The 26,493-nt window shown below is 39.5% G+C and overlaps 2 protein-coding genes across 2 annotated transcripts; one reads left to right on the forward strand and one right to left on the reverse strand.

The window, feature by feature from the left end:
• The first annotated feature begins 9,272 nt into the window (after positions 1-9,272).
• Positions 9,273-10,114, forward strand: LOC113725154 (14 kDa proline-rich protein DC2.15-like). The gene has a single exon (XM_027248151.2). It carries the CDS (start codon positions 9,366-9,368, stop codon positions 9,876-9,878), a length of 513 nt encoding a protein of 170 aa, XP_027103952.1. The 5' UTR covers positions 9,273-9,365; the 3' UTR covers positions 9,879-10,114.
• Positions 10,115-19,637: 9,523 nt separating this feature from the next.
• Positions 19,638-26,493, reverse strand: LOC113725155 (E3 ubiquitin protein ligase RIN2-like). The gene is made up of 13 exons (XM_027248152.2): positions 26,355-26,493; positions 25,010-25,417; positions 24,698-24,775; positions 24,387-24,473; positions 24,177-24,298; positions 23,813-23,909; positions 23,589-23,694; positions 22,912-23,069; positions 22,650-22,787; positions 22,483-22,550; positions 22,165-22,395; positions 21,133-21,493; positions 19,638-20,013 (listed from the first exon to the last, which is right to left on the reverse strand). The coding sequence occupies exons 2-13, from the start codon at positions 25,247-25,249 to the stop codon at positions 19,957-19,959; spliced, it is 1,743 nt and encodes a 580-aa protein (XP_027103953.1). The 5' UTR covers positions 25,250-25,417; positions 26,355-26,493; the 3' UTR covers positions 19,638-19,956.

Below are 26,493 nucleotides of genomic sequence, written 5' to 3' on the forward strand. Positions count from 1 at the left end.
GCGCAAGCGCTTCAAGGAGTCGTCCCCTTCGGGAGGTGGTCGTTTGTTCTTCCGAGCTGCATGACTGTCCCCCCCGTGGAACCTCCGGCGATGGTGTTTATCACTCCCGCCAGGTTTTGGGTGTCCTGGTCGGGAGAGTGGCCCCAAGGAGCGTCACGCCGCTCAGGACGGTCGCGTCGCCGTCCCTCGTGCCTATCTCCGTAGTGGTTGCGCCCGAACTCCTGACCTGGTCGGCGCACGAACCTCCCTAGAAAACCGCGATGGATCAGGTCTTCTATCTCCTTACGCAGGGCCCAGCATCCCTCCGTGTCGTGCCCGACGTCGCGGTGAAAGGCGCAGTACCTGTCTTGGTTTCTTTTGTTCCGGGGCTTCCCCATCTTGGGCGACCGATCTCCCAGTCCTTCCGCCTCCATAACCGCCAAGATCTGGGCTCTGGGCCGTGTTAGAGGGGTGTAGGTCTTCTCTGGGAGTGGCGGCAGAGCAGGGGCCTTCTCCTTCGAGAGCCGGTCGAAAACGTTTTTCTTGGACGGGACGTCCTTGCCCTCTGGGGGATTTGTCCGACCTTTCCGATCTGATTCTTTCTTCAGACGACCTGCCTCCTCCGCATTAGCGGTCTCATGCGCCCTGCGTAAGAGCTCCTCCAGGTTTACGGGAGGCTTCTTGGCCAGGTCGTAGAAGAGCTCCTCTACCCTGAGCCCATTTGTGAAGGCGGTCATGACCACTTTTTCGTCTTTGTCCCTGACCTGCAGGCTCTCCGAGTTGAAACGGGTCATGAAATTCCTCAGCGACTAATCGGGCCTCTGTCTGATGGACATCAGGTGAGTTGCGTTCCTCGCGTAGACCTTCGAGGAGACGAACTGGGCTGCAAACTGCCGGGCCAGCTCAGGAAAGCTCCGTATAGACCCCGGTTTCAGCCCCTGGAACCAGAGCCGCGCCTTCCCCTTTAGGAACATAGGGAAGGTATTGCAGCGGACCTCATCCGCGGCGGTTTGTAGGCGCATATGCGTCAAGAAGACCGAAAGGTGGTCCTCCGAGTCTGTAGAGGCATCGTACATCTCGATGCTCGAAATCTTAAACCTCCGGGGTAGGGGGTAGTTCTCTATCTCTCGGGTAAAAGGCGAGATTGCGTAATTGTTCTCGTACTGCCGGGGCCTCAAGATCTGCTCGAGGTCATCCCGAGCAGGGTCCAAATAAAGGAGGTCCCGGGGTCGGCTCTTGACGGACCGAGCAGGGGAACGCTCGAGCCCATTCCGTGCGGGCTTCCGTGAGGAGGGCTCTCTCGGACGGCTCCTCACGGACCGGTCGCGGGAATACCTCTCGCTGTCTCGGACCACCGAGGCTCGCGGGCGAGGTGGACTTCGTGGTCGTTTCCTTCTGGGGGGCTGGTCTCGGGACTCATCCTCCGAAGGGTCAGGGGGTAACTCTTTCTCCTTCCCCTTGGCCTTGGAAGTCTGCGCACCCCCAGCCCCATCTCCCTCCTTCGCCTGTCGAATTATGTCCTCCAGCATGGGGAGATTCTCCGTCACGAACTGAAAAATCTGCTGCCTCCGTTCCCCTGAGAGGGCTGATCCCCCGGCTCCCTGAGACACCTCAGCCTCCTTCCGCGGGGACCCCTCACCGCCCCCAGGGCCGGTGCTCTCTATCGTGCGCTTGGATCACGTCCTGGCCATCAACACAATCTTACTTACCTTACGGTTCCCACAGACGGCGCCAACTGAAGAAGCACGGAACTTTCCCTGGGAGAGCTGACCTGATCAGCTCGGCGTGCTGATGGAAGAGCTGATCCTAAGCCTGCAAAACAGAAAGGGTGAGCTGACAGAGGGGGCCCGAGGGTTGTCCCCGAGGGCGCTCCGACAACCAAGTTAGTTTTCCGGTGAGTAAGGTTCACGGGAAGTAGTGATAGCCTCGGGTAAATTGCCAATAGTGAGCGTACCTTGTACAGTTGACGTGTGCTACCATTTATACCTGCGAGAGAATCCGACCTCCTTATGTCTCGGGACCTGAAGAAGCACGGATTAGTCGGTATCCCGCACTCAGGGGGATTGTCCCCGACCTCTTCGGGATGAACCCTTGTCCCCTCGAGAGCCCTAGTGGTGCGGCTCAAGTCGGCTGCCAGGGGCCAGGGGCCGAAGCCCAACTCGGCCTTGTCTGGGCTGCCACGTGTCCAGGCCCAGGACGGGGCCACTGCACTGCCCAAAGGCTTTCACTACAAATTACGAGATCAAATATAAGCCCACTTAAAAAAATTAAAAACTTGTCTACAACTTTCTTAATCCACTAGCAAAAGCTAATCGAGGCCATCACCACCTATACGGCTAATTTCTCAGAATATATGTGAAAAAAGAAATGCCCGGCAAATATAGCTTTGACACGGGAGTGGTATAAACCTATAGCTGCCGGGTTGATTAGGCACGGCAGCGATTCTTTTTTGTTTTAAGGCAGTAGGCTACTGCGTTGACTGTGTGCGATAGCCAGCGGAGTTTTTTCAACTGTCAAATATCAATCATTCGGTCCCTCTTACTTTCAACTATCAATTTCAATTTTATTATTTATATTTGCCATTCTCTCCTTATTTAATTTAATGAAGAAATTCTTTTATTTTTTGTCCATTGTTGTCTATTGAATCAGCATTTGCTAATATTTGTAATAGAATGTTAAGAAAGAAAGGAATCGAGTAATTAAATAACAAGCCTTCAGGGATTAGACATTTGAAATGAGAGGGAATGGTGGCGAGTATGGTAGTTTAGGTGACGCTTGTGAATCTAGTGATACATAATATGGGATGAAGGAGAGAGAGGTGAAAGGAGGCATACGATAATTGGGAATGATTTGATGGTTGTAGTGGTATGGTATCTTTCTTTATTAATCTACTAATTAAGTGAAGGACGTTTCTCTCATACTCAACACTGCTCCCTTCAATATGGATCAGCTATGGGAACCAAGTTAGAGAGATAGTTGGGGTTTCTTGTTTTTTTCCCCTTGTTTTTTTTGGGGTGTTGTTAATGGGATTCATAGGGTTTTAGAAACTTGAATTAAAAGTGGAAAAAAATGTCGGTAAATGTTGCATAATCACCGTGGATTAATTTCTTTAAGCAGGTGTTGATGGTGGTGGTTTGCATATTTGCATATTTTTTAACCAAATAATTTGTTGAATTTCAGATATTTTGGTTTTAGTAAGAACTTGAGAGAAACCTTTGATGTTAAGGAAGTATGGGTTCTTGGTGTAATAAGGCAGCTGAAGATTGGTGGTGAATTTGCCATGTACGAGGGATCCAAGCCCGTCGGGGAGCAAGAATGAACAATTGAGAAAGAAAAATGGAGACTTGTTAAACAAACGAAAAGGAATTGCTGAAACTAATTACCATGAAGGGGGGGGAAGTGATACTATGAGTATGATTCCCTTCAATATGTTTGGTCAGACAGCGATATGGGTATCATTCCATCATTATATAATTGGTTAGGATTTGGGGCGACAACGGTTATAAGAAGTAACCGTTTCGGAAGGTTACAAAAAAAATGTAACGTGTAGATTTCATCTTGTATATCGTTATCACGTGTGAAAATTACAAAATTTTGTTTTATAATTATATATTGTGTAAAATGAGTTACATCTTGTGTAAAATACACAAATCGGTCCAAATGATTTCTCTGTCGATTGTTCCTACCCCAAATCCAATTGGTTGTTTGGTCTGATAGTGAAATGGATATGATTATAAATTTGTTTGTTTGGTTTTTCAGTTTAATGAAGAGGTATCTTACATAAGTCAACTTTTGAGCATTACAAAGATTTCCTCTCATAAGGAAAGGACATGTCAAGCTACTACTAGGCCTTTGGCTTGGTGATCACCATCAGTCTTGGTGGGTGGGAGGCAGGGTTCAACCCTGACTTCTCATCAATTGCCACTTTATATGGTAGTCTTAATTGATTTTTTTCGATAGAGTTTCTACTCACATGAAGTCTCCCTTTCCTTTCCTTAGATTATGCTAGTTTAGGTTATAGGAATTCTACGTCGCAACAAAAAAAAAAAAGGGAAAGAACAAGTCAAAATTATTTTTTTCTTTTGCCTTTTTTTTTTTTTTGAGAAACTGTTTGGAATTATGAGGAGTTGACAACAACAAAATGGCACAAAGAAATGATCAATTTTAATTGTAAGCTGTTGAAGCATCGTAACATCTTAAGTAGCCAAAAAATAGCCCCTACCCATCTGCCTAGGAAGGCATTCAGAATTACATCTCATATTTGTTGCCCAAAAGCAAAATTGACCAAGTTAATAGAACACAGATTATCTAATCTGATTTGGCTATATATTCTTTTGAGTTTGCAGTATCTACATATATAGTCAAAATTAGCTCGACAGAGACATAACAAGAACTAGATGTATATCACCATATATCAAAAGAATCCATAAGAACTCATTCATTCATGACCAATAATCAAAACAACCCATTAAAACTAAATCAGACTGAACAGAGCATCACCAAGAACAAGCACTGAAATGACAAGGAAGGCCACGAGTTCTAGAGTTTAAAGCCATGATGAAGAGTTGTAAAACAACTTGCTAATCTAGTGACCAAAATTTTATTTTGAATCGTATTCAAATAGTAGTGTGGAACAAAAACCGGGGATGACCATTATGGCCATGTAGCGAGGGGGCTCAAGATCTTTCTCTTGCAATCTTTGTATCTGGAAATCAAATGGGCAGATCATTTTGGCTTCTGATATCGTCCTGATTGAGGTAATTGTGTCCCGTTAAATGAGAGATTATTATTATTTTTCAAATTAAGAGTAGCAATCCCTTTTAAAATCTTCAGCAAATAAAATATCAGTTGTAAGAATATTAGATCACTGAAGTGTCTTCAAGGAATCAAACTTAATCACTCCTTTAGTTTTGGCAAAGAACAATCTCTATTCACACACACAGAAAAACAGAGAACAAAAGTCTCTTGGAGATTATCATCCAGGCTACAATGTACAATATATTTCAAGGGCACAAGGATGCGCGCCCATGTCCATAAAATGAACCAGTTGGAATTATATATAGATTACGCAAAACACAGGGGGAGGAATTGAACTACTACTACTACAGCTGCTTCAACGAGAAAAAAAAAAAAAAGAAAAGGAAAACAGAGAAGGTAGAAAAGAACAGATTGAAATAAGTTTTGGCAAGATTAAGAGCAGCTAAGTGGGAACAAGAAAAGATTCATGGGCAGCAAAATAAAAACAACCTGAACAAAACCCCGACATAATCAGAGCCGTCAAAACCCCACCAAATATCATCCCGCCTAAGATCCCTCCACCATAACTTGAGCCTTTGTCTTGCTTCGTGGTCTTACCCCCTTCATCATCATCAGCCTCAATTTTCTTCTCCGAGTCTTGTTCTTCCACATTTACATCCACAAGCCCCTCCGAAAAACTCAATCCCTCTCCCCTAGAATCCAAGTCAGGCACTGTCACTGGGTCATTAATATTGTTGTCGTAAGCCTCTCCATCGTCGTTTCGACAGGATTCATCGCACGAACATATGGACGCGGAATCATCAAAGTTGTTAACATCAGCAGAAGTTCTTCTATGATCATCCCCCCACTCGCGAAACGCGGTCTCCAACTCGTTGAGCCTTTGGGCAATGTGCTGCAAGTGATGAGGCTTCGAGGGATTTGATGCAATCTCGGCTGATAAAAGCTTCTTTAGGAACAAAAAACGTTGCTCAATCTCTTCGGACAGCAATTGATGGTATGGGTTCTTCTCTTCTGGGATAGAGAAGACGTAGATGAGTTCTGCCTTGAGTTCTTTCAATTTCTTGCGTAGTATTTTGTATAGCTTCGTCATCTTCTAGATTTGGCTTGCCCTCGACGTATTATTTGCAGTTACTGGTACTTTTTCAACAAGCAAGTAATCCTGCGGGGTGCTTCTTTTTTCGATTTTAATGTACGTGACGGTTTTTCATTTGCAGTTGTGGCGGTTGAGTTAAACACTTAAACTCTGGGGATTACAGAATCTTGCGTCCTTGTGAACGTTTCTTCGGGCCCCAAGCCCATGCGGGCATTTTTCGGCTAATTATCCACATGTAGAAACAAAAAGATGCCCACCAGAAATATCATAATCTGATCATCTTACGGGCTTGACAGAAATTCCAAATGGGCTCAAACTGAGCATAATGTCAAGTGGCCCAACAGATGCATGATTGATTCGCGTTCCTTTGTTTTTTCAAAAAAATTGGGCGTGCTTATTAATGGTTGAAATCAAGCTCTGTCGGAATCAGAAGAGGTCAAACGTCAAAATACCGTTGCTGTTCTTTCCAATACTCTCAAGTAGGTCAAATGTCAAAATACCGTTGTTCTTCTTTCCAATTCTCTGAAGTACAAGTACTCACTGCGTCGTGCTTTTGATAATCTTGATTTTTTTCTCACTCAATTTAAGAAAAATTAATTAAATTTATTGAAAAATAAATATAACCTAATGTTTTTCTAAAATATCTTTATATTAATATTAGGAACATCATTAATCACTATACTTGTACTTTAATTAATGATAGTATATTGCATCAATCAAGACATATATCAAAACAATTATCAGTTAAAAAGTTAACAGTATTAAATAAGTTATGCTATATTTACTGCTAACGATGTATAATAAATAAGAGTATTTTAAAAAAGTTAAAGTATAACTACATTCGTCAAATGGAAGGTGAACTATAATTCGAGGTATATGAAAAATAAAAACAAGACTATCAAAGTAGAATTGAAGGGGTATGAAATTTCTTTGAACCGAGGCTTTAATAATACTTTGCCCCCCAAGCCTATAGGGTGGTAACACTTTGCCACCATGATATTGAAAAATATATATTTTCCCCCTCGAATGAATTATATTTATAGTTTTAATTTTGAACAACCTATGTACATATTTTTCATTTGAAATTACCCCCAAATTTCCTAGTTTCTCAATGATCAACTTTTAGATTGTTGCATTTTCTTCTTATGTATTCAATATAATATTCTGTCGGTGCTTTCTATGATGTTGAATACGGTGTAAATTAAATATAAAGGACTCTTCGTCCCGCAGCCTATGCTTACCCTGTCCCACTGCCTTGCGGGTGCTCTTGTGACGACCACTGCTATTCTTTATTTGACCTAATTTTTTAAATATATATATAACGTCAATAAAAATCATAATTATCAATCTTTTGAATTAGCCAAAAATTCAATGTTAAATCATGAAAATTAATTTGGTTTTTGAATTCACTTTTTTTCACATTTGATACTATGTAGAGTCTAAATCAAAACCCGTTGATTCTTTTACAAACAATATGTGACACGTGATAAATAAAAATTCAAGTAAATTAACACAATAAAATCATACTTTTACAACAAACATAATCGATTGCCAAGAAAGGATACATTATTTTATTACAATAAAACACCATATTATTTATTTTAAATTACAATATATATACATATATATATATCAGTGCCATACTATATTACATAAAAGATAGGAAATAAGGCGAGGAATTTAACCCCATTTTAATCGATGCTAAATTACATATAAATCTATATAATAAGTTAATACACCATTGTTGAACATCACATCATGCAGTAGCAGAATATTTTGATGAATATATAATAAGAAAATACAACAACTTAAGATTTAATAATCATTGAAAAATTAGGAAGGTTAGGGATATTTTGGAAATTAAAGAAACATATGCACATGGATTTGTCAAAATTAAGAGTACAAATATAATTCAATTGAGGGGGGAAAATATATATATATATTTTGAAACTCAAGGTGGTAAAGTGTTACTACCCTATAGATTCGGGGGACAAAGCTTTATTAACCCTACAATTTACATCAAAATTTAATACTTGAAGGAAATTGTCAATGTGTAGCAACGCCTTATTTGCCATTTTTCTCAGGCTCTTAAATGATTGAGGCTTTAAATAATTGATTAGCACTCCTAAAACAAGCTTCTAGTAGATATTAATTTCAAGGAGTGCCATTTTCCAAAAAAAAAAAAATTTATAAACTTAAAGTTAACAGTAAATTATACCTAATGTTCACGTGTATTTTGAACATGCAGGCAAAAGGACATGGAACCTCACGGGATTTGTACGCAATAGAATTGTTTTTATGCGATGTCCAATCAAATTTCAATTGACAACCGCGTTTAGACCTTCAAAGTCGCACCATGAAGACATTATTGCAAATAATGGAAGATATTTTCCGATAACTACCCACTTATTGGCCTTGTGAGTGATTGATTGAGTGTAGTAGGTTTACTGGCCAATGTGATGTACCGCATAAGCTAGGATTTGATCAATTAGTAACACTGCCTAACCTTGCCATTGATCACTATTGATTAGTTAGAAGATCTCACAATAGTTGATCTTGATTTTCAGAAGGACGTAGATTAGGTCCAAGAACTTAACCGACCGGCTCCCAATTAAAATTTTTTTTTTTTCTGTTTTTAACACTAAGAAGGAGATAGATAGAAACGAAACGACCCTTTTATTGTTCCGCTAAACATTTCATATGTGCTAATACAAGTTGATTCGGTTAGCAAGAATTTATTACTGTGTTATTAGAAGTTGCGTATTATTCGAATTCCGTTATTGTGAGAGTTGTGCGTTTTGAAAACATACTCCTCTAACTAACTTGTGACGGTGAGCGAAATCGAATTCAATCGAACTTTTACTCTAAAAGAGAGAGAACATTGATAAGTATTTGAAGGCAAAAGTTACAAATTCCATGATATTGCAAATACAATCTGCTTCATTTCTTGATTTAGGATAGTGAAACAAACGCGGAACTTTTTTGCTTGCATCAGTCTTGCAAATTGTTTGATACTCTCCAAGGCAAGCGCAATACTGTCCCTGTTGATAGCTAAATTCCGCAGAATAGCTAGCGTGTATCTTCAAAGTCCATCATTCCACGATGGAATCTATGAATCGATTGAATTCATGAAGAGAATGAAAAAGTGTTTGAATTGAAGAGAAAGGTAAATCCGCTTTTTATAATTACTGCACTGCTTTATGGTCGTCGTATTTTCTCGACACTGAAAAATTTAATCGTACTCTAATGCTCATATAATATTGTGATAATTAATTAAATTGCAAAACTTTATGGTCCTATTGTGGCCCTCAGCCAATCTCCACTCTAACTCTAACTCTCATTCAGTCCAGCAAGAAAACAATTTAATAATAATTTCTCCCCATTGTTAGCATTATTATTTTTTAACTGAAAATACCTAAAATTTTCGAGTATAAATACCCTATCCTACAAGCGCATTCCCAAAGCATCCAATTAACTTAGCACAAAACATCTTAAAAAGTATCCTATCCAATTCTTTTGAAGGAGAAAATTCATCATGGCATCCAAAACACCAACATTCTCCTCATCCGCAACCTTTTTCCTCATCAACCTTCTCTTCTTCACTCTACTCACCGCCTCACATTCTTGTGGCACTTGCCGCAACCCAGGCCCAGGCAGCGGCAGCGGCGGTGGAAGGGGCGGCGGCGGAACGGGGGGCGGAGGTGGAACGGGGGGCGGCGGTGGAACTGGGGGCGGCGGTGGAATGGGGGGCGGGGGTGGCGGTGGAACGGGCGGCGGAGGAGGATCCGCAGCGAGGTGCCCCAGAGATGCTCTAAAACTGGGTGTATGTGCAAACGTACTTGGGTTGATTAGAGTCTCCATCGGCGCTCCTCCTACGCTCCCGTGCTGCAGCTTGCTTCAAGGTCTAGCAGACCTTGAGGCAGCGCTTTGCCTTTGCACCGCCATTCGAGCAAATATACTGGGGATCAATCTAAACCTTCCAGTTACTCTTAGTCTCGTTCTCAACAATTGTGGTAGAAACCCTCCTAACGGCTTCATCTGCCCTTAGCCCATGCATGCGTGCAAATTATTTCTGGCTTTTTACTCTTCGTCTCCAGATTGTCTCCTGCTCTTAGTTCGTTCTCTTCAATTGGTGATTTGTGCACCTTTCGTGTGAGTGTATTCGTCGTGCTTGTTTTGTGTATGAATTATGCAAAGGTTGGAAAAACTGCTATACTTTTTGTGCATCACATTCTGCAATACTTTTAATGTAACACATATAATGAAAACGTGTGCTTTTATATACCTCTGTGTGTGTGTGTAAGATTGAACTTTTTGGTGCATTCTTGAAGATCAAAGCCAGTCATTTCGAAGCCTCATGAACAATGCACTTGTTTCAAGGCTAGCCATAAGTTTCTGGAGGTGTCTGATCATTCTACACCTAGCTGACTACTGATCATTATACATGCACCTAAATTAGCTGTTGCCAAACGATACTAACAATCTGGGTCCTTCAAACTGTTAATTGGCTGATCAATTTGAGTCCCAAATACCTAATTCGCCTGCTTTCATGGTCTCAGCGCGGGTATGTACAATCAAAGAAACTGGACATCATTATCATCCCCAGTAAATCCTTTTTTTGTTTTAGGTTTCCTACAAAAATATATAGATCTTTGACCGTGGATTCTATTGGCTACCTCATACCAAAAATTATTTGGTAAATAAAAAGTTCGAGGCATCACCGGTAAATCCTTCTTGAGTTTTTTTTTTTTTTTTTTTTGTCGACAGGGGTGTCCGGATCAATTTTTACAGGGTCCGACTAATCCCTTGCGATCTAGATCCGGCGCCCCAATCCGATTCTAACACGTTGAGTGCGCGGAGGAATCCGTAAACCCTTCTTGAGTTGAAGTTTCAAAATTTGCCCTGTGATAATTACTTAAAAAGCAATAGTGATTTTGTAACCAGACACGATTACAGAACATATAGATGGTACGTGAAGGCACAGTCTAGACTCTAGGGGCGAGAGTGAACGTACACTAGTACGCAAGTCACAAGTTTATAGGACTTTGCGAATTATTGTTGACTTACATATCTAGCGAACTTTATTAATCCATCAATTTGCTCTGGTCTGATAACGAATGAAAAAACCGCAATTTGTTTTCCTAAGTTCTTTTAGATGGCATGGAATAAAATTTTTTTTCAGAAATAGCTCAAATGGCTTGATATCTTCATTATTTTGGATTATGTATTAGATTAATTGGAATGAGCCACCGAGAAGACTGTTAATACCGGAACATGATGGGATCCTAACATGGCAAAGCTGCGGAGTTTATAGTAAACAAGATGGGTAAAAAGTTTTTATTTTTATTTTGGTAAAAAGTTTATTAATACTGACCCAGAAGAAAATAACATACAAGTGTAAGTTTCTTGGTTGATTGAACAACGTCTCCGAACTACAAAAAAAAAAAAAAAAAAAAGAGTACATTAAACTAATTCCACCAGTAAATTGCAACGTCCCCCTAGATAGCATACTCAAAAGAACTGACGGGTCTGGCAGTGAATGTGAAGGGCATCTTCTTTCTCACAGATCATTAATGTCAAGTTTAATTCTCTGAGGTAAACTGACGGTCTGATCTAGTATGCGCATGCTAATTACCGCCAAATTTCAGGAAATTGAACACGGTTGCTTGTGGGAATCCTATCCTCCTGGACATTCTTGGATTGATTGATTCTAAGATTGGCAATGGGATGGGTGGCCGCGATCACCCGCCCCACAGGGGGCTAATGGGGCAGGGTTAGGGCGGGTGCGGGGGTAGTAAATATATAAAAAATATATATGTATGTACATAATTATATATATAATATATAATTTAATTAGTTACAAACTTATAGTAATGATATTATTAGTTATATGTATTATATAATGTATATTAGTATATGTAATATAATTGATATTATCAATTATACTAATAATTATATATATGTACTAATACAAATTATTAATTGGTTATATTAAATTTACTAATACATTTATACTAAATCCATAATCACACTTAATACAATAATATTTTTTCTCAAAAAAAAAGTACAAGTACAATAATGAATTAGTGATTGTATTTGTGTCAAAAGTGAAAACTTGACTACTTTAGTTGTATTTATTTCATTATATTGGATTGTATTCAAATAACTTTTGTTTGATTGTTTTTATAAGTTTCAATTGTAAAATTACAATGAATAATAATTTGGTGATGTGTTGATATTTTAGTACTTGATTATTTGATAAAAATTTAACTATAATAAAATTATATAACAAATTTTTATTAGTCCCACGGGGCACCCGCTGAGGAACGGGGCGGGGGCGGGGTTGGGCCATCCTTATTTTTTTTTCCAAACGATAACATTGTATTAAGTATCAAAGATACAAAGTTAGAGCAACTGCTCCTGTACATCTGCTCGAGCTAACTCCAGCAGCCATGCTGGGAAGCTTTGCTTCCATTCAGCTGAATCAAACAAATTTATAGCAAATTTTGCTAATTTGTGACTTACAGAGTTGTTACCCCTTTTAGTGTGGGAGAAACAACATTTGTCAAAATCTTGTATCAAGCTCCAGATATCCATCTGGATGGTGGCTATACTTGCTCCCTCCTCCCTAGCTTTAATTTTGTCCACTACCAGCTTGCAATCCGATTCTAACTCTACCTTCCTCCATCCCATCTACTTAGCAATTACCATTGCTTCTCGTAGAGCCAAAGCTTCCTCCACCTGAGCCTCTGCACAGCCTTCAGTTGGCCTCGCCCATGCCCCTTCCAGTTCCCCTGATCCATTTCTTGCCACTATACCCTACCCTGCTTTGTTATGTTTTTGGTTTAAGGCTGCATCAGTGTTGATTTTGATCCAGTCCTCTTGAGGTCTTTCCCATCCCCTATCCCTCTCCTGCTCTCCACTTGTCACGGTCTCATATCTTGACCCCCTCCCTTGTGCCAGGTGATGCTCATTCCAATCCATCAGTGCTCTGTTGACCACCACAATAGGCTCATAACTCCTATTGTTGAACTGCCTATCATTCCTAGCTTTCCATATCTGCCACAAGAGGTTTACCGTGAGAGTTATGTGCTCCCTCCCTTTTTCCCGAACCACAACTCCTCTAAGTTCTTCCCACCAATGCCAAAAACTATTCCTAAACACTTCCAGCCCATCCCACTTTAATGGTGCCACCTCCCAGATTGCTGTAGCATTACTACACGGAAAAAACAGGTGCTCTAATGTCTCAGAACTATTTCCACAGCACTTGCACATATGGTCCCCCTTGCCACACTTCCCCTTCACTACTGTGTTAGTTGGCAGGATTCCTTGTAAGTATTTCCAGATGAAGTGTTTAAGCTTGTTTGGCATATTCAATCCCCACAGGAAGCTCCAACTTTGAGATTTAATCCTCCTGCTAATGCTTGGCTCTGGAGCTCCTCTAGTCTGACACTGTCCTTTCTTCATTTCCTTTATCAGCTTATAGCCAGTTTTAACAGTATACACACCTGAGTTGGATTTCGCCCAATAGATCCTATCTTTGACCCTTCCCAAGCTCAGTGGGATCTTTAATATCTGCCATCTGCCTTCCTCCTCAAATTCCCGCATCACCACCTCTTTATTCCATTTTCCATTCTTGATCAGCTCACTCACCTTTTGAAACTTACTGTCATCTTTTTCCTGGGACCTTACTTTCTCATTTTCTACCCCTGGCAGCCATCTGTCTTCCCAAATATGAATTGATTTACCATCCCTCACCCTCCACCTTAATCCTTCGGCTAGTATTCCTTTTGCACTTAACAGACTCTTCCAGCACCATGAATCTGAACCTCTTTGTTGTACCTCCCATATGGACTTCCCAGCAAAGTACTTGGCTTTCATTACTCTACTCATCAGCAAATTTGGTTGCATCAGGATTCTCCACAATTGCTTCCCTAATAGTGCTAAGTTAAAATCCTGTAGATTCCTAAATCCCAAACCACCTTCAGCTTTAATATCAGTCATTCTATCCCATTTAATCCAGTGAAGTTTCCTTTCATTCTCCTTCTGTCCCCACCAAAACTTTGCCATCTTTGAACACACATTCTTACACAATGTCCTTGGCAGCCTACAACAAGACATCTGGAAGAGCTAGAATAACTGATTTCAAAAGGATCTTCTTTCCTGCCTGGCTCAGGAGTTTTTCCTTCCAACCACCAAGTTTTTTAACTGTTTTCTGCCTAATAAACTCAAAAACCTGTCTCTTTGATCTTCCTATGACCATAGGAAGTCCTAAGTATTTGCTTTGATTAACCTCTTTCATACCTTCCAGCTCCTTAAGCACTTCTACCCTTTTCCTTCCTTTGACATTTTTACTGAAAAAGATAGAGGACTTATCCTTGTTTATCAACTGGCCTGAAGCTCTTCCATAGTCTTCCAAAACCTTCATCAGCTGCACTGCCTCTCCCCCTTGGCTCTGCAGAAGATTAGAGAATCATCTGCAAAAAAGAGGTGCGACAAACTAGGAGCTTCTTTAGCAATCTTCATTCCATGCATACTACCCTGCCTATTAGCTCTCCTTAGTAGAGCAGAAAAACCTTCTGCACAAACCAGAAACAAGTAAGGGGATAAAGGGTCCCCTTGTCTTAAGTCTCTAGTAGGCTTAATGTACCCCCTTTTCTCCCCATTAATATTGATAGCATAAGTAACACTAGTAATGCATCCTAGAATCCACTGGATCCAAATTGGACAGAACCCCGTCTTTTGCATCATTTTTGCCAAAAACACCCATTCTACCTTATCATAAGCCTTAGACATATCAACCTTAATAGCCATATAACCATCATTTCCAGATCTTTTATTATTTAGAAAGTGAATGCTCTCATGTGCAATAAACACATTGTCCAAAATCTGCCTACTAGGCACAAAAGCAGACTGAGATGAACTAATACAACAGTCCAACACAGTTTTAAATCTGTTGACTAAGACCTTGGAAATGATCTTATAAATGACATTACACAGACTTATAGGTCTAAACTCTGTGATCAGGTTTGGGGATTCAGTTTTAGGAATTAGACTGATCAGGGTCTCATTTATGGACTTCAGCATATGACCAGAGTGAAAAAAACTTTGAACAGCACTGATAACATCACTTTTAATGACATGCCAAAACTTTTGAAAAAAGATAGGGGACATACCATCTGGTCCAGGAGACTTGTTTGGATGCATGGAATTGACTGCCTGACTGATTTCTTTATCTGAAACTGGCCTTGTCAACTTTCTGTTCATTTCAGCATGGGCGCGTCCTTTATCTGTTGGGCCATCCTTATTTGATTCCTGTTTTTGTATCTGCATGGGCGCGTAACCACGCAATTAGTGGATCACTACTATAGGTAATCCTTATGTTTTAAACTAATATTCAAGCAGTGTTTGGTAATGGAATTAGACTGGTTGGTTAATTTTGGTTCAAAATTTTAGAGGATAGAGAAATTTGTGTTAAATCAAACTAAGTTGAATTATTAAAAAATTAAAGTGCAAATAATAACAAGACACTTGACATAATACTATAGGTAGCATTGAATACTTGTAACCGAGGATCCCAAGTGCGTAACCATGCAATTAGTGGATCACTACTATAGGTAATCCTTATGTTTTAAACTAATATTCAAGCAACCGGAGTCACATCAGCGTCTAATGCCCATAAAGCCGAATTGGTTGAGTTGTATTGTTTATAATAATCAGGTTGGTGACATCTGGGATACTGTGTTCTTGGTTCCACCTTTTGGGAAAGTATTCTTATTTTTTTCATCTGCAGTTCTGCACACAGGATTCCTCTCAAGTTCCCTTTTAACTGAATGCTTTTCTTGTTATGAAGATTTCTTTGACTCGAATACTCACTTTAAAATTCTGATGAAAAGTATACTAGAAACCTCACCGGAATGTTCTTATGCGGTGTTTCTTTTATTTCAAACTATTTCACATAGGCTGCTTAAACTTGTAAAAAAGATTCCTTTAAAATCCAAAAACTATGTCAAAAGGGGCCTGAAAGCCCGAATACAGACTGCAGAACAACTTTTATGACGAAATGATTTTTTTTTCTTCCCTTTTTAGCGTGGAAACATTTTTCATTTTTCCAAAACTTGTTTCATTCTTTAATCCCCTTGAGTGAATTTAAAGAAAACAGGGATAGACCCTCTATTTGAATTGATGACAGACAAAAGACACTACTGTCTAATCTGTACATAAACCTAGCTTGCTAAATGGTTAACGGGGAAGAAGTCTTCCGCTTTCTCAGTTTACAATAATATTTTGGTGCAAACTTGGACCAACCCGTAACAGCACCGTTGATTGAGTGCTATGAATTATGATAGCATTATGAAGTTGATGAGTATTGATCAAACTAAGGCCAGCCAAGTAAGCAACTTCATATAAGTAATTATTGCCACTTATTCTCGTCTCTCTCTCTCTCTCTCTCGAGTACTTGCATTGCATGTGCAATTGTGCATGCTTTTACAGCATACAGTGACACATTTGTTTTCTTCCAACTGAACTCCAAAACAGAAGCAAAGAAGCAAGGAAAGGAACTAGTCGTTCTTATTTTAACTGACAAAAAACTAGTACGTAGCAGAAAACAACAAAGAAATTCTAGCGGTACGTGGTAGAAAACATCAAAGAAATTCCTATTATTTGTTGTGAATAGGAGGAGAGTCACGGTGTTGTCGCTGGTAGTCGTCCGTCTTTATAATGTCATGGGAACCGATGGCCTCCAATGTCATGTCTTGCTCAGCTGCTGACCCTCTTGAAACCTGCATAAACACTACATTTTACATATCATATGTGCTATTTTTGCTTTAGACTAGTAGGGTCTTATTTTTCTCTTACTTTTGAGTTTCACTTTTCTAGTTTATTACTGTTGCGTGAATGGATATACATGTGTAGGTAGAGAATCATCTGATTTGCTTTTTCTGAATTTGTTGAATAAAACAGGTTTTTTGTTGCAACTTTTTAGCTTAAAGATACGAGTATTGTTCAAGGTTCTCCATCCACTCATTCCTGTTACATCCTTTGATGATGGAAAAAGTAGTTCGGCCAAATTTTGGCGGGGAGGATCTGTTTAAAACATACTAGAAATTACCTGTTTTTTATATTGTGAAGAAGCATTAAGTGACAGTAAAAGCACCTCTAATCTATCCCGAAAACATTTACTCGTAAATATATAATTATCTTCATGAAACCTTGCCAAAATGTAAATGCTTGTAAAGGGGTTTGTACTTTCATGTCTTAATCCTGGGATTGGAATTGTGTGCATTAAAAAATTGTCATGATCATCTCAGACATGATAACATTTACGAATCAAAATTCACAATAAAAAACCCTCTAATCAAATTTGAAGACCAGTACTTTTCAGCTTAAGTACCTCTGTTTTTGTTGCCTCGAGGAAATTCATGCGAGAAGAAGACTCAACAACCTTTCTTCCTGCGTGACATACTCCATTAATATAATGAATAGTAATGGTAGTGGTGCAGATTACCGCAATTCTCAAAAGAAGATCAATATTTAGTCAAAACGAATCAATAAAATACAAAACATTAATAGATTGATAAGTGCAAGGTGAAATTTCTTATTTGTACTGCCTTTAGACTACTACTCCAATCAAACTCGAAACAAAAGCAATAATATGGGTAAATTGTGACGGCCTGGAGGAAACAAAGGCTAATGTAAATGATCAATTATGGGAGGGAGGGCGAGTGCGCGGTTGGGAATAATCGGAGTAAAAGAATCCAGGATGTTTGTCGTGGTTAATCTTGTGCCCAGAAGAATCATAAACCGATCGTAAAATGTTGGAGTGACACCTGATTTCCATCTTGGATCCTCATCTTTTTCCTTCACGGCCTTTGAACCAAATATTGGATCAAAGCGGTCTGGGATGCTACCAGACGGCATGCTATGTTGGCGTCCAATTGCATTTGCTTCTTGTTCAAAAGAATCCTTCCTGAGCTCGATTTTCTCTCCAATTTTCACCTTGGGAGCAGTAATAATAATGATGATAAATCCTACTACTACTACTAACTAACTTATCTATTGCATCGTTAAACTTCCACCATAAACACGGTTGAAACTAAGAAGTATGTCGAGTGCAAACCTTGCAATCAAGAAATTCCTTGAGAGAACCAGCATTGGTGATGACCCTGAAGCTGCGAGCATTAGATTTACGCGCATGCATGGGGAAAAACAAGAAAAGGATGAAAAAAGAAAGTGAAGTGCTCCTAGATAAGAAGAAAAACGAGGGTAGAGATGCCATATGGGAGAGTAACTGGTGATTAAGAGTTGGATGTAATTTAGAGATTCTATTTGGTCTTGGGCGCAATGAGTTTTTGCCAGGAAGAATGCGATGAACGAGAAGAGAGAAAGCATTCTACAGATATGTTCAGGTAATAAACAGTGGAAGAGTTTATTGGAAAAAGAGGCTTGAGTCATTTGATCACCATGGCATAAATCCCACTGCATCCTGACTAATGTAACCAATGAAATGGTCTTTGATCGATCGTACTACTTGGGATGTTAATTATCCCCTACAGCACAAGTTACCACAAAGAGTGTGGCGGCATCTCTCCGGTCTGTCTTTGAATTGTGAAAATTTGATAGAAATCAATAAAACATACACGGATTAGATTCATTGCAATTGCGAATGCAAATTAATTGAGAGACCGATGCAGTTTGATGTATCGATCTGAGCCATAAATTGGTAACACATGCCTCGTGCAATCAAACAAATTGTGTTCAATCAATCATTCTGTATGACAGTCTTCATTTTCCAGTTTCCACAAAAATGGGTGTCACGGTGGTGTTCGAGTCCTCTCATGAAGTACCCGAGTTGGGCAAATCCCTTTCCTGCTCAGTGCATTCTGGAAGGGTCAAGGGGCCCAAGGGCCTTTGTTCGCTAACACCCTTTAATGCGATCCATCGATGCAAGCTGTGTTTTTTTTTGTTTTATGGTCACTCAACGTCCATCCTTACCACAGCAAAATCACCACCGGATTCATTCATATACTCTGCCTTTGCTGTTTGTTATAGCATAACAAGGATTATAAATAAGACTCAAACTTAGACACATAAGGTGATAATTGAGATCATTATTTCATCGGCTTTCGCAATCGAAAAATAATATACAGCAAGACTGCCAAGCCTATTGAAATCAGAAATAAAAGAATTCCGTACCCCAATTGACGCTGCCTCTAGAAATGGTGTAGGGAACTAGAGACACCATCCAACTACGTGCTTGCATTTAGTATATTATCTATGCTTTGAACCCTTCTTAGACAAAACAGTGGTGCTTTTTTTGTTACTCTTATTACTAGACAAAAAAAGGACTAGGAGAATGGATAGACAAACTCCAAAAGTCACACAGGCTCGCCAATCCAGCAAATAAGTAACGAGAGGTCGAAGAAGAAGATTTGCCAACACGGGGACAAGTTTGCTAAAACCCAGAGAACGGAGAGTAAAAACTGGCGACTGGCTTTAGTTGGTCCAATGGGTCAGCTAATTCCTTGCACGAAATCTAAGCACTACAGGCCCCGTGTGTGTCTTCTGGATCCAATTTTCCCTAGACATTACAACCAGAATGAGGCCATAAGCTCCATTCCTTGCACGAAATCAAGCCTTGCGGTTTTCCCTAACAAATGGCTGCAAATTTAGACTACTCTCGAGGGGGGCAGTGCTGACAACATGTTAAACATCTGAAATGTATACGTGCGCGTCTTCATCCCCTTGGATATACAAATACAAGCAGCAGAGACGGAAAACGAGATAGTAAAACCAAGAAGCCTACTTAGTTTCAAAACGCACGTTGACATAAAAAGAAATTAGATTATTACAAAATTACAACAACATATGCGGGAGGCCAAACCAACGGATTGAGCGGGTACAGTCAAACCAATTACTATTTATTCCTAGAAGCAAACTGATAGGCTATATTTATGTACAGGAAGACAAGCTTGTGGACGTTAGACAGCACATATGTGACGAAAGCCAGCAGCCGAAGATTTAGGAAATGGGAAATTATGTAATCCAAACCTATAAGCAATACAGCCCCCATCTCATGTCCACCAGAAACGTCCATGATAAAGGATAAAATCCAATTGACACTTTCACATTTGCAAAAGATTATTCACAGTAACAGTGGCGGAATTTGTACGCTGCAAATCCTGCAAAATTTCAGCAGAGAGGGCGAGGGAATTTCATCTTCAAACCAATACAGCACTATAACAAAAAGATGTAAAATTATGCAAAACAAATTTATGTTATCCTTTCTCTAATTTTCAGGAATCTACAAGGGAGCCAGGGAGGAGGTTGCTGGAGATATTTGTACACATAACATGCGCAGGAATGCTGGCAATTTGATTTTAACCAAAAACCAAAACACAATACAGCCAGCTAAGAAACCACCAAAACACAAAACCTCGAGGTGAGCAACAGCAAAGTAAGGAAACATAAAAATTAGGCATGCTGTACAGCCAGTTTTTTCATAACAACTCAAAGAACATGAGGTGACCGAGGATGACTAAGGCAGCACATTAGATGACCTTGAAGATGGACTCCTACATGCATGAATAAGCCATATAAAGGAAGTGGGTCTTAGAATGTCCAACCATCGAGGCACCCAGTATGATGCCCATCCAGACATAAGAACTAGTACCCCCAAATAATTGAGAGGTTAAGAGGAGGCATCGGACCACCACAAAGAAACCAAGCGACAGAAAGTGAGGAAATGCATCGTCTGGATCAAGTATAACACTCTTTCCTCATAAAATTACCAAAGAAGAAGAAGAAACAATTTGGCGAGCCAACAATGATGAGGGGAAATTCTGAAGAAGAAGAAACTATTTGGATTTACCAACCAAGATAGACCCTAAGAAAATATCTTCATTTCACCACTAATTGCAGAATTGGACACAGGCATCATGTCAAAATAGAAACACATGGTTCACAAGAAACATTTCAAAAGAGAGCCTCACAAGCAAAAAACTAGAAAAGCTCTGTCCGAGACGGTAATTCATTCAGCACCTCCTAGCTTCACTTTTTCCCCTCATTCACCTTTTGACAACTCAAAAGACCTATATTCAGAAAACAATGGCACCATTCTTCTCCACTGGATGTTCAATGTTACACAGTAATTCCAGTAAACAAACCTAACCGCTAAATATTTTGAGGGAAGATGATAATGAATATGAATCCCAGTGAAAGAAATTCCTACTTCCCAATCATAATCAGTTGAAGGGAAAAAAATTTTGAATATGAACAGGGAGAAGAAACACCTTGCATACCTGAATAATTATTTCATCAGGAATGTGGGGCAGAACTTCCCGGACAGTCTCAGCCATGGCTAGCATGCCTGCTATGTTGTCATTTGAAGCTCGTGAGGGGGTCCTCATATGCAAACCACCTGCACTTCCTGGATACCTTGTAGGACCAGGAGGAACAGGTGAGCGGGAAGTACCAGCTTGAGAGGGATTCATAGGCCAAAGACTCCAGGCAGCATCCTCAAGCGCAGTATGTGCATAGGTTTCACCAACAGCTGCAAGCTGCCTCATCATCATCTGAACTCGACCCAATCCAACGGATCTTACACCACTAGAGGGACCAGCTCCATCTAAGCTGAGCCAACTCGAATCAATTGCAGTGCCCCTATAAAGAAAATGTTGAAATAAAAGGAAAAAAAAATCAGCAACAGTTTGTGTTATTGGTCAATATAAATTAAGGTGGATAGGAGATGGAAAGAAACTAACTGATGCGATGAATGCATCAAGTTGGGCAAGAATTCAAGATACTGCTCACATTCTAGTACCATTTTGTTGGACAAGTACAGGAAGCATTAAAAGGTGAAGAAATGATCCTAAAGCCACAAGCAGCAATGCTTTGTAGACGGCAAGATGTGAACATGATATTGATGTCAGTGCAGTAAACAATATAGTGAGTAAATTATAAATTGCAGCAAGATCGTGAATGAACCAATATTTGTCTCATTAACTTATGCTTTGTAGACAGCTAGATGTGAACATGATGATATTGATGTCAGCGCAGTAAACAATATAGCAAGTAAATTATAACTTGCAGCAAGATCTGGAATGAACAAACATTTGTCTCATTATCTAACAACAAAATTCAACTCAATGCTAGTTATACATAGTGCATGTGTGGAATATCATCTGAAGCTCTCACTGTAAAGGCCCCTTAGGCAGCACTCTTCCCCACTAGTAGTTTCTAGTTATCTATGCTGCCAAAAGTACTCATTTCACCATTTCCCTCTTATACCATTATAGAAAAATACTAAACACGTTAACTATGAAAAACCAGACCTCCAGTCACCAGCTTCTAATGGATTTTGAGTCTGGTTAGGAAAGATTCCCGTAGACTGGCCGTGACCAGGAAGATTGGGCCTATGAAGTCCAGCACTAATTTGACGTGCAAGCTGCTCATCACTTGAAATTTCTGAAGCGTGAGAGTTTGCCTCATGTTCAGATCTTCCCATAAAAAGGGGCTTTCGACAAGTAGGACATGAATAATTCTCACTTAAGCCTTGATCTAGCCTGGCATTAGCACAGAGTCAGCATAACACTCAACATACTATCAGCTAACCACAGAAAACAACTCCAGGCAATTGATTTGGAACTTACCAAGATCTCAAGCATGCAAGATGGAAAAGATGATTGCAAGATAGCTTCTTAGCCTTCGCCATAGGTTCCTATTCCCAAATCAGACACTTGGAAGAGTTATTATAAAAATAAGAAAGAGGAAAAACTAAATTCCCTCACATAAGAGAGAGAAGGGAGCAGCAAAATACCCGACAAATAGCACATTCATCATCATAAGCTCTTAGCTCATCTAATGTTGCATCTGGAAGTGCCTCATGAAGAGTGCCCAATGCCATCCTCAGTTTAACAAAACCCTTTATGCGTTTTACAATTGCACTTAACAATGCCTAATAATGAGTTCAACACATAAAAAAAGGCGGATTTCAACCAACAGTATAACATTGATGACAGCAATAATATCTACAAATTAAAAGAATTGGATCATTGCAGTAAAAGGAGAGAGACATTTACACGTATATTTAGGAAAAGGACAGCATCAACAAGATGAAAAGCCATGCCATGAAGCCACCAAATATGCAAATAATGTGCAAGAGCCATAAAAAATGTCATCATATCCAGGAAAAAACCCAAGTTCCGATTCAGAATACCTTTCCATTCCCACAATGATCCTGCAGTTAGAAAATAGAAACCCTTCGATCAGAAATTATGGACCAAGAAACCCAGCTAACCACATGAAGCCCCTTGGCTCTTGAATAAAATATTAAAAATATATAAGACATAGCACAGCAATGCTCAACAGGTTGAGTGCCATTGTGCACAGTGAGGAAGAAGATAGAAATAAGAGACAAAAAAGTGCATGTTAATATTCATCTGCTTCTTTATCTTCACATCATTTCATCAGAGGTGAAGTACTGCATACACATGCCAAAACTAATCATCTACTCAAAGCTCTTTAAAACAACCTGCTTTGTTGATTAAAATCTATTCTTCCACAAAATGTTCAATGAAAATGCTGAACAATGAGAATCAGCATCATTCCTCTAGAACTCAAAAAGTTACAGATAAAATCTCCTTTAGAAAGGAAAGGAACCAAAAAAAAAAGGATCAATAATCAAAGTGCATAAACTTTTAATTAGGTGACAAGCATACTATACAGAATTACATGAAAAGTTACTAGTAAAAACCACCTGTAGCAGACAAATCAAGGAGTTTGGATATCCGGCAATTTGCAGTATCTCCTGCTGAGTGATGCAACCATACATCAAGCAATTGAAATCCATGAACCACAATGGCCTACATAGGACATTTTCAATACCCATACAGCTATCAGGCTTGAGATTGTAAGAATGCTATAATTCCAGTGAAGGATCTTGAGAAAAATTGGATATATGTGTGATAATTCTAAACCTACCTGTAAAGTCTCGAAAGCAATGCTAAGAGGCTCAAAGAATAACAAATAAGATGTTGGTGAACTAATTGTGGTGTACACTGCCAAACACAGCCTTATCCTACAAGAAAAAAAAATCTGTAGATATTCATGGTATAATCTAGCATCCCACAATAGGACACACGTGTATTAAAATGAAACGATATTTATAGATATTCATGGTATAATCTTACATCCCCGCAATAGGACATACATGTGGCTATCGAAATATAAACCTAAGATATCAAGATCGGACATGATAGCAATGTATCATGTCCCCACGTTCATCCCTAATATCACAAGAAATTAAGTGGTGAATATTGACAAAGTCTGTTGACAAACACAATACCAGAGGATGTCGACAGAGAAAACCAGCAACAACGCAGAATATACACGAAAGTATGTCCACGGAGTCACTGATGGAGAAGCATTCAAACGCTCAAGACGATCCCTAGCTAATGCTTGAAACATCTGCGGTGTATGCACAAGGTAAGACAACAACCAAAGATAAATCTTACATCCTTGCTAAAAACCTGTTTGAAGACCAACTCTACCATACCTTCAAACAGCATAGCACAGCCAACCAGATTGACCACAAGCCCGCTTGAAATACATTTGGTGGGACAACCAGTGGAAGAAAAGTTCCCTGTCCAACACCAATAACACATGGTCATGTATCATGTAATGTTTCCTAGGAACCATAGCACAATTATTTTATCAAATAAACATCCGGGTTTAACATCAAAGGTGCACGAAATATAGAAAGTTCAACTAGACTTAGAAATAAAGCACTCAATTGAACTATATAATGATTTATAGACAGGAGACAAAAGATTTTAGAATGAAATTACGACGGCTAGAAAGTCTTACCTTGTATATAACATAATTAATAAGGCGTTCAACTAATTTTCGAGCTTCAGATGAGTACAACTCTGAAAAGAATATAGTCTGCACAAAAACAAAGGTAAGAACACATATCAACCACCACAACAATGTATCAGAGCAGCCAAATATAAAGCTGTATCAAGAAAAAAGGCTTGGATCTTGCAGTAAAACACCCCACAACCTGAAAGGTCAATCAGAGCCTAATCCCAATTACAAGCATGCCCTAAACTCACCAGACAATTAGGATTTTGCTCAAGAGAGTTGCAACTAAGTTAAAATGTGCAAGAGAAAAATCACCTTGAGACACAAAATTAGAAGGATAAATGTGTTAAGTGCAAAATTTGCAGCCAAAGCAATTGTAGCATAGGAACTCAAAAGCAGCTCCAATGCATGGCTCCCGTCCCCTGAGCTAATAACACTATCACTAATCAACCCATCAGATTTTAGTTGCTCAAGGGATATTGCTGTCCAACACCGAAGTCCGACAAAGCTCAAAACTGTGCAGACCACTGAGACAGATAAGTAGCTCACACCCATGGCAAATACACAAGGACTCCACACCACAGCTGAAGTTCAAGATTTTCATGAGAACGCAGTTAGCATGATCCTTTGCTCCCAAAACTGACCGTATCACAAGATTGAGAGGGAGGGAGAACAGCAAAACTTCAGTGATGTGCCATCTACCAAAAGATGAGAATAGCCAAACTGCAAGAACGGAACCTCCATTAAATGCAGAATAGAAAAATAAAGAAATCTAAAAACCGGTACAAAGGGGCCAAAACCAAATTTGGGGCACGATCTAAGAAAGGATCGAGAATCCAAACTATGAAATAGACACATACTAAACAAAAATTTATATTTAAAGTATACACCTGCAAGAAGATGATCTGCTACCTCTTGAACCTATGTTGGACATTAAGAGTCATCTGGTATTATTCATGTGTCGTTTGCTATTTCACCCAAGTTATACATTCTCTATCCTAAAAAAGTCTCCAGCAACACATATTTGGTGAAACAGTGGGAACTATGCAGCACTAAATCTTCTATCATTTCAGTAATCAGCATCACCATTTACTATCCTTTTTAAGCCACTGAAAATTAAATGCCCTTTATTATAGATAAGACCCTATTCCCTTAATGCCAAATTACTGAAATTGTCCAAAGGTAAAAGATAGTTAAGTTTAGAATACAAGTCAACTCCGATTTAACTCTCCAGAATGAGACGTACACGCAAAAAAAAAAAAACCAGTACTTGAGACAATCCAAATAAATATCAAGGCAAAATCAACGAGAAAGTGGCGAATGAAATGAATTGGCTTTTAGGGAATTTCTAATCTAATTATAGTATCTAGTTTCAATAGGTAAAGGGGGAAAAAAGAAACATACTTAGACAAAAATGCGAACCCTAGAAGCAGGGTTGATGAAGGTAATATTACTAGGGGTTCTAGGAAAACTTAAGGATTGACACAAATTTCCTTAGTCTCGTTCCTAATTAACCAAATTCAAGAATAAAAACACGGATTGACGAATCCAATCGGTATGCGTGGACACAGATAAATATAGACAAAACCTGAATCATATATAATCCGGAACAAAATCGAGAACATGAAAATGGTACATAAATGCCGGGTGAATCCTAAACCTGGGCCGATCTTCAGATGAAAGACGAATAAAAGGACGTCGGCAAATGCAGATGAAAATCTTCGGCGATCTTCACCTCTCAAGAGGAGGACGGAGAGAGAGGTAAAGAGACAGTTTTTGCGGGAAAGCCAAGCCTAATC

The sequence above is a fragment of the Coffea arabica genome, chromosome 2c (genome assembly GCF_036785885.1).
Source record: "Coffea arabica cultivar ET-39 chromosome 2c, Coffea Arabica ET-39 HiFi, whole genome shotgun sequence".
Classification (NCBI taxonomy): domain Eukaryota; kingdom Viridiplantae; phylum Streptophyta; class Magnoliopsida; order Gentianales; family Rubiaceae; genus Coffea; species Coffea arabica.

What these genes read in the sequence shown, in the direction of transcription:
- LOC113725154 (XM_027248151.2), top strand. Translation starts at nt 9,366, where the DNA reads ATGGCATCCAAAACACCAACATTCTCCTCATCCGCAACCTTTTTCCTC.
- LOC113725155 (XM_027248152.2), bottom strand. Translation starts at nt 25,249, where the DNA reads ATGGGTGTGAGCTACTTATCTGTCTCAGTGGTCTGCACAGTTTTGAGC. An exon ending in TTCTAATTTTGTGTCTCAAG is followed by an intron (nt 24,776 to 25,009) that starts GTGATTTTTCTC and finishes GTTTTTGTGCAG; the next exon opens with ACTATATTCTTTTCAGAGTT. An exon ending in TCCTTTTCCTAAATATACGT is followed by an intron (nt 22,788 to 22,911) that starts GTAAATGTCTCT and finishes ACTCATTATTAG; the next exon opens with GCATTGTTAAGTGCAATTGT.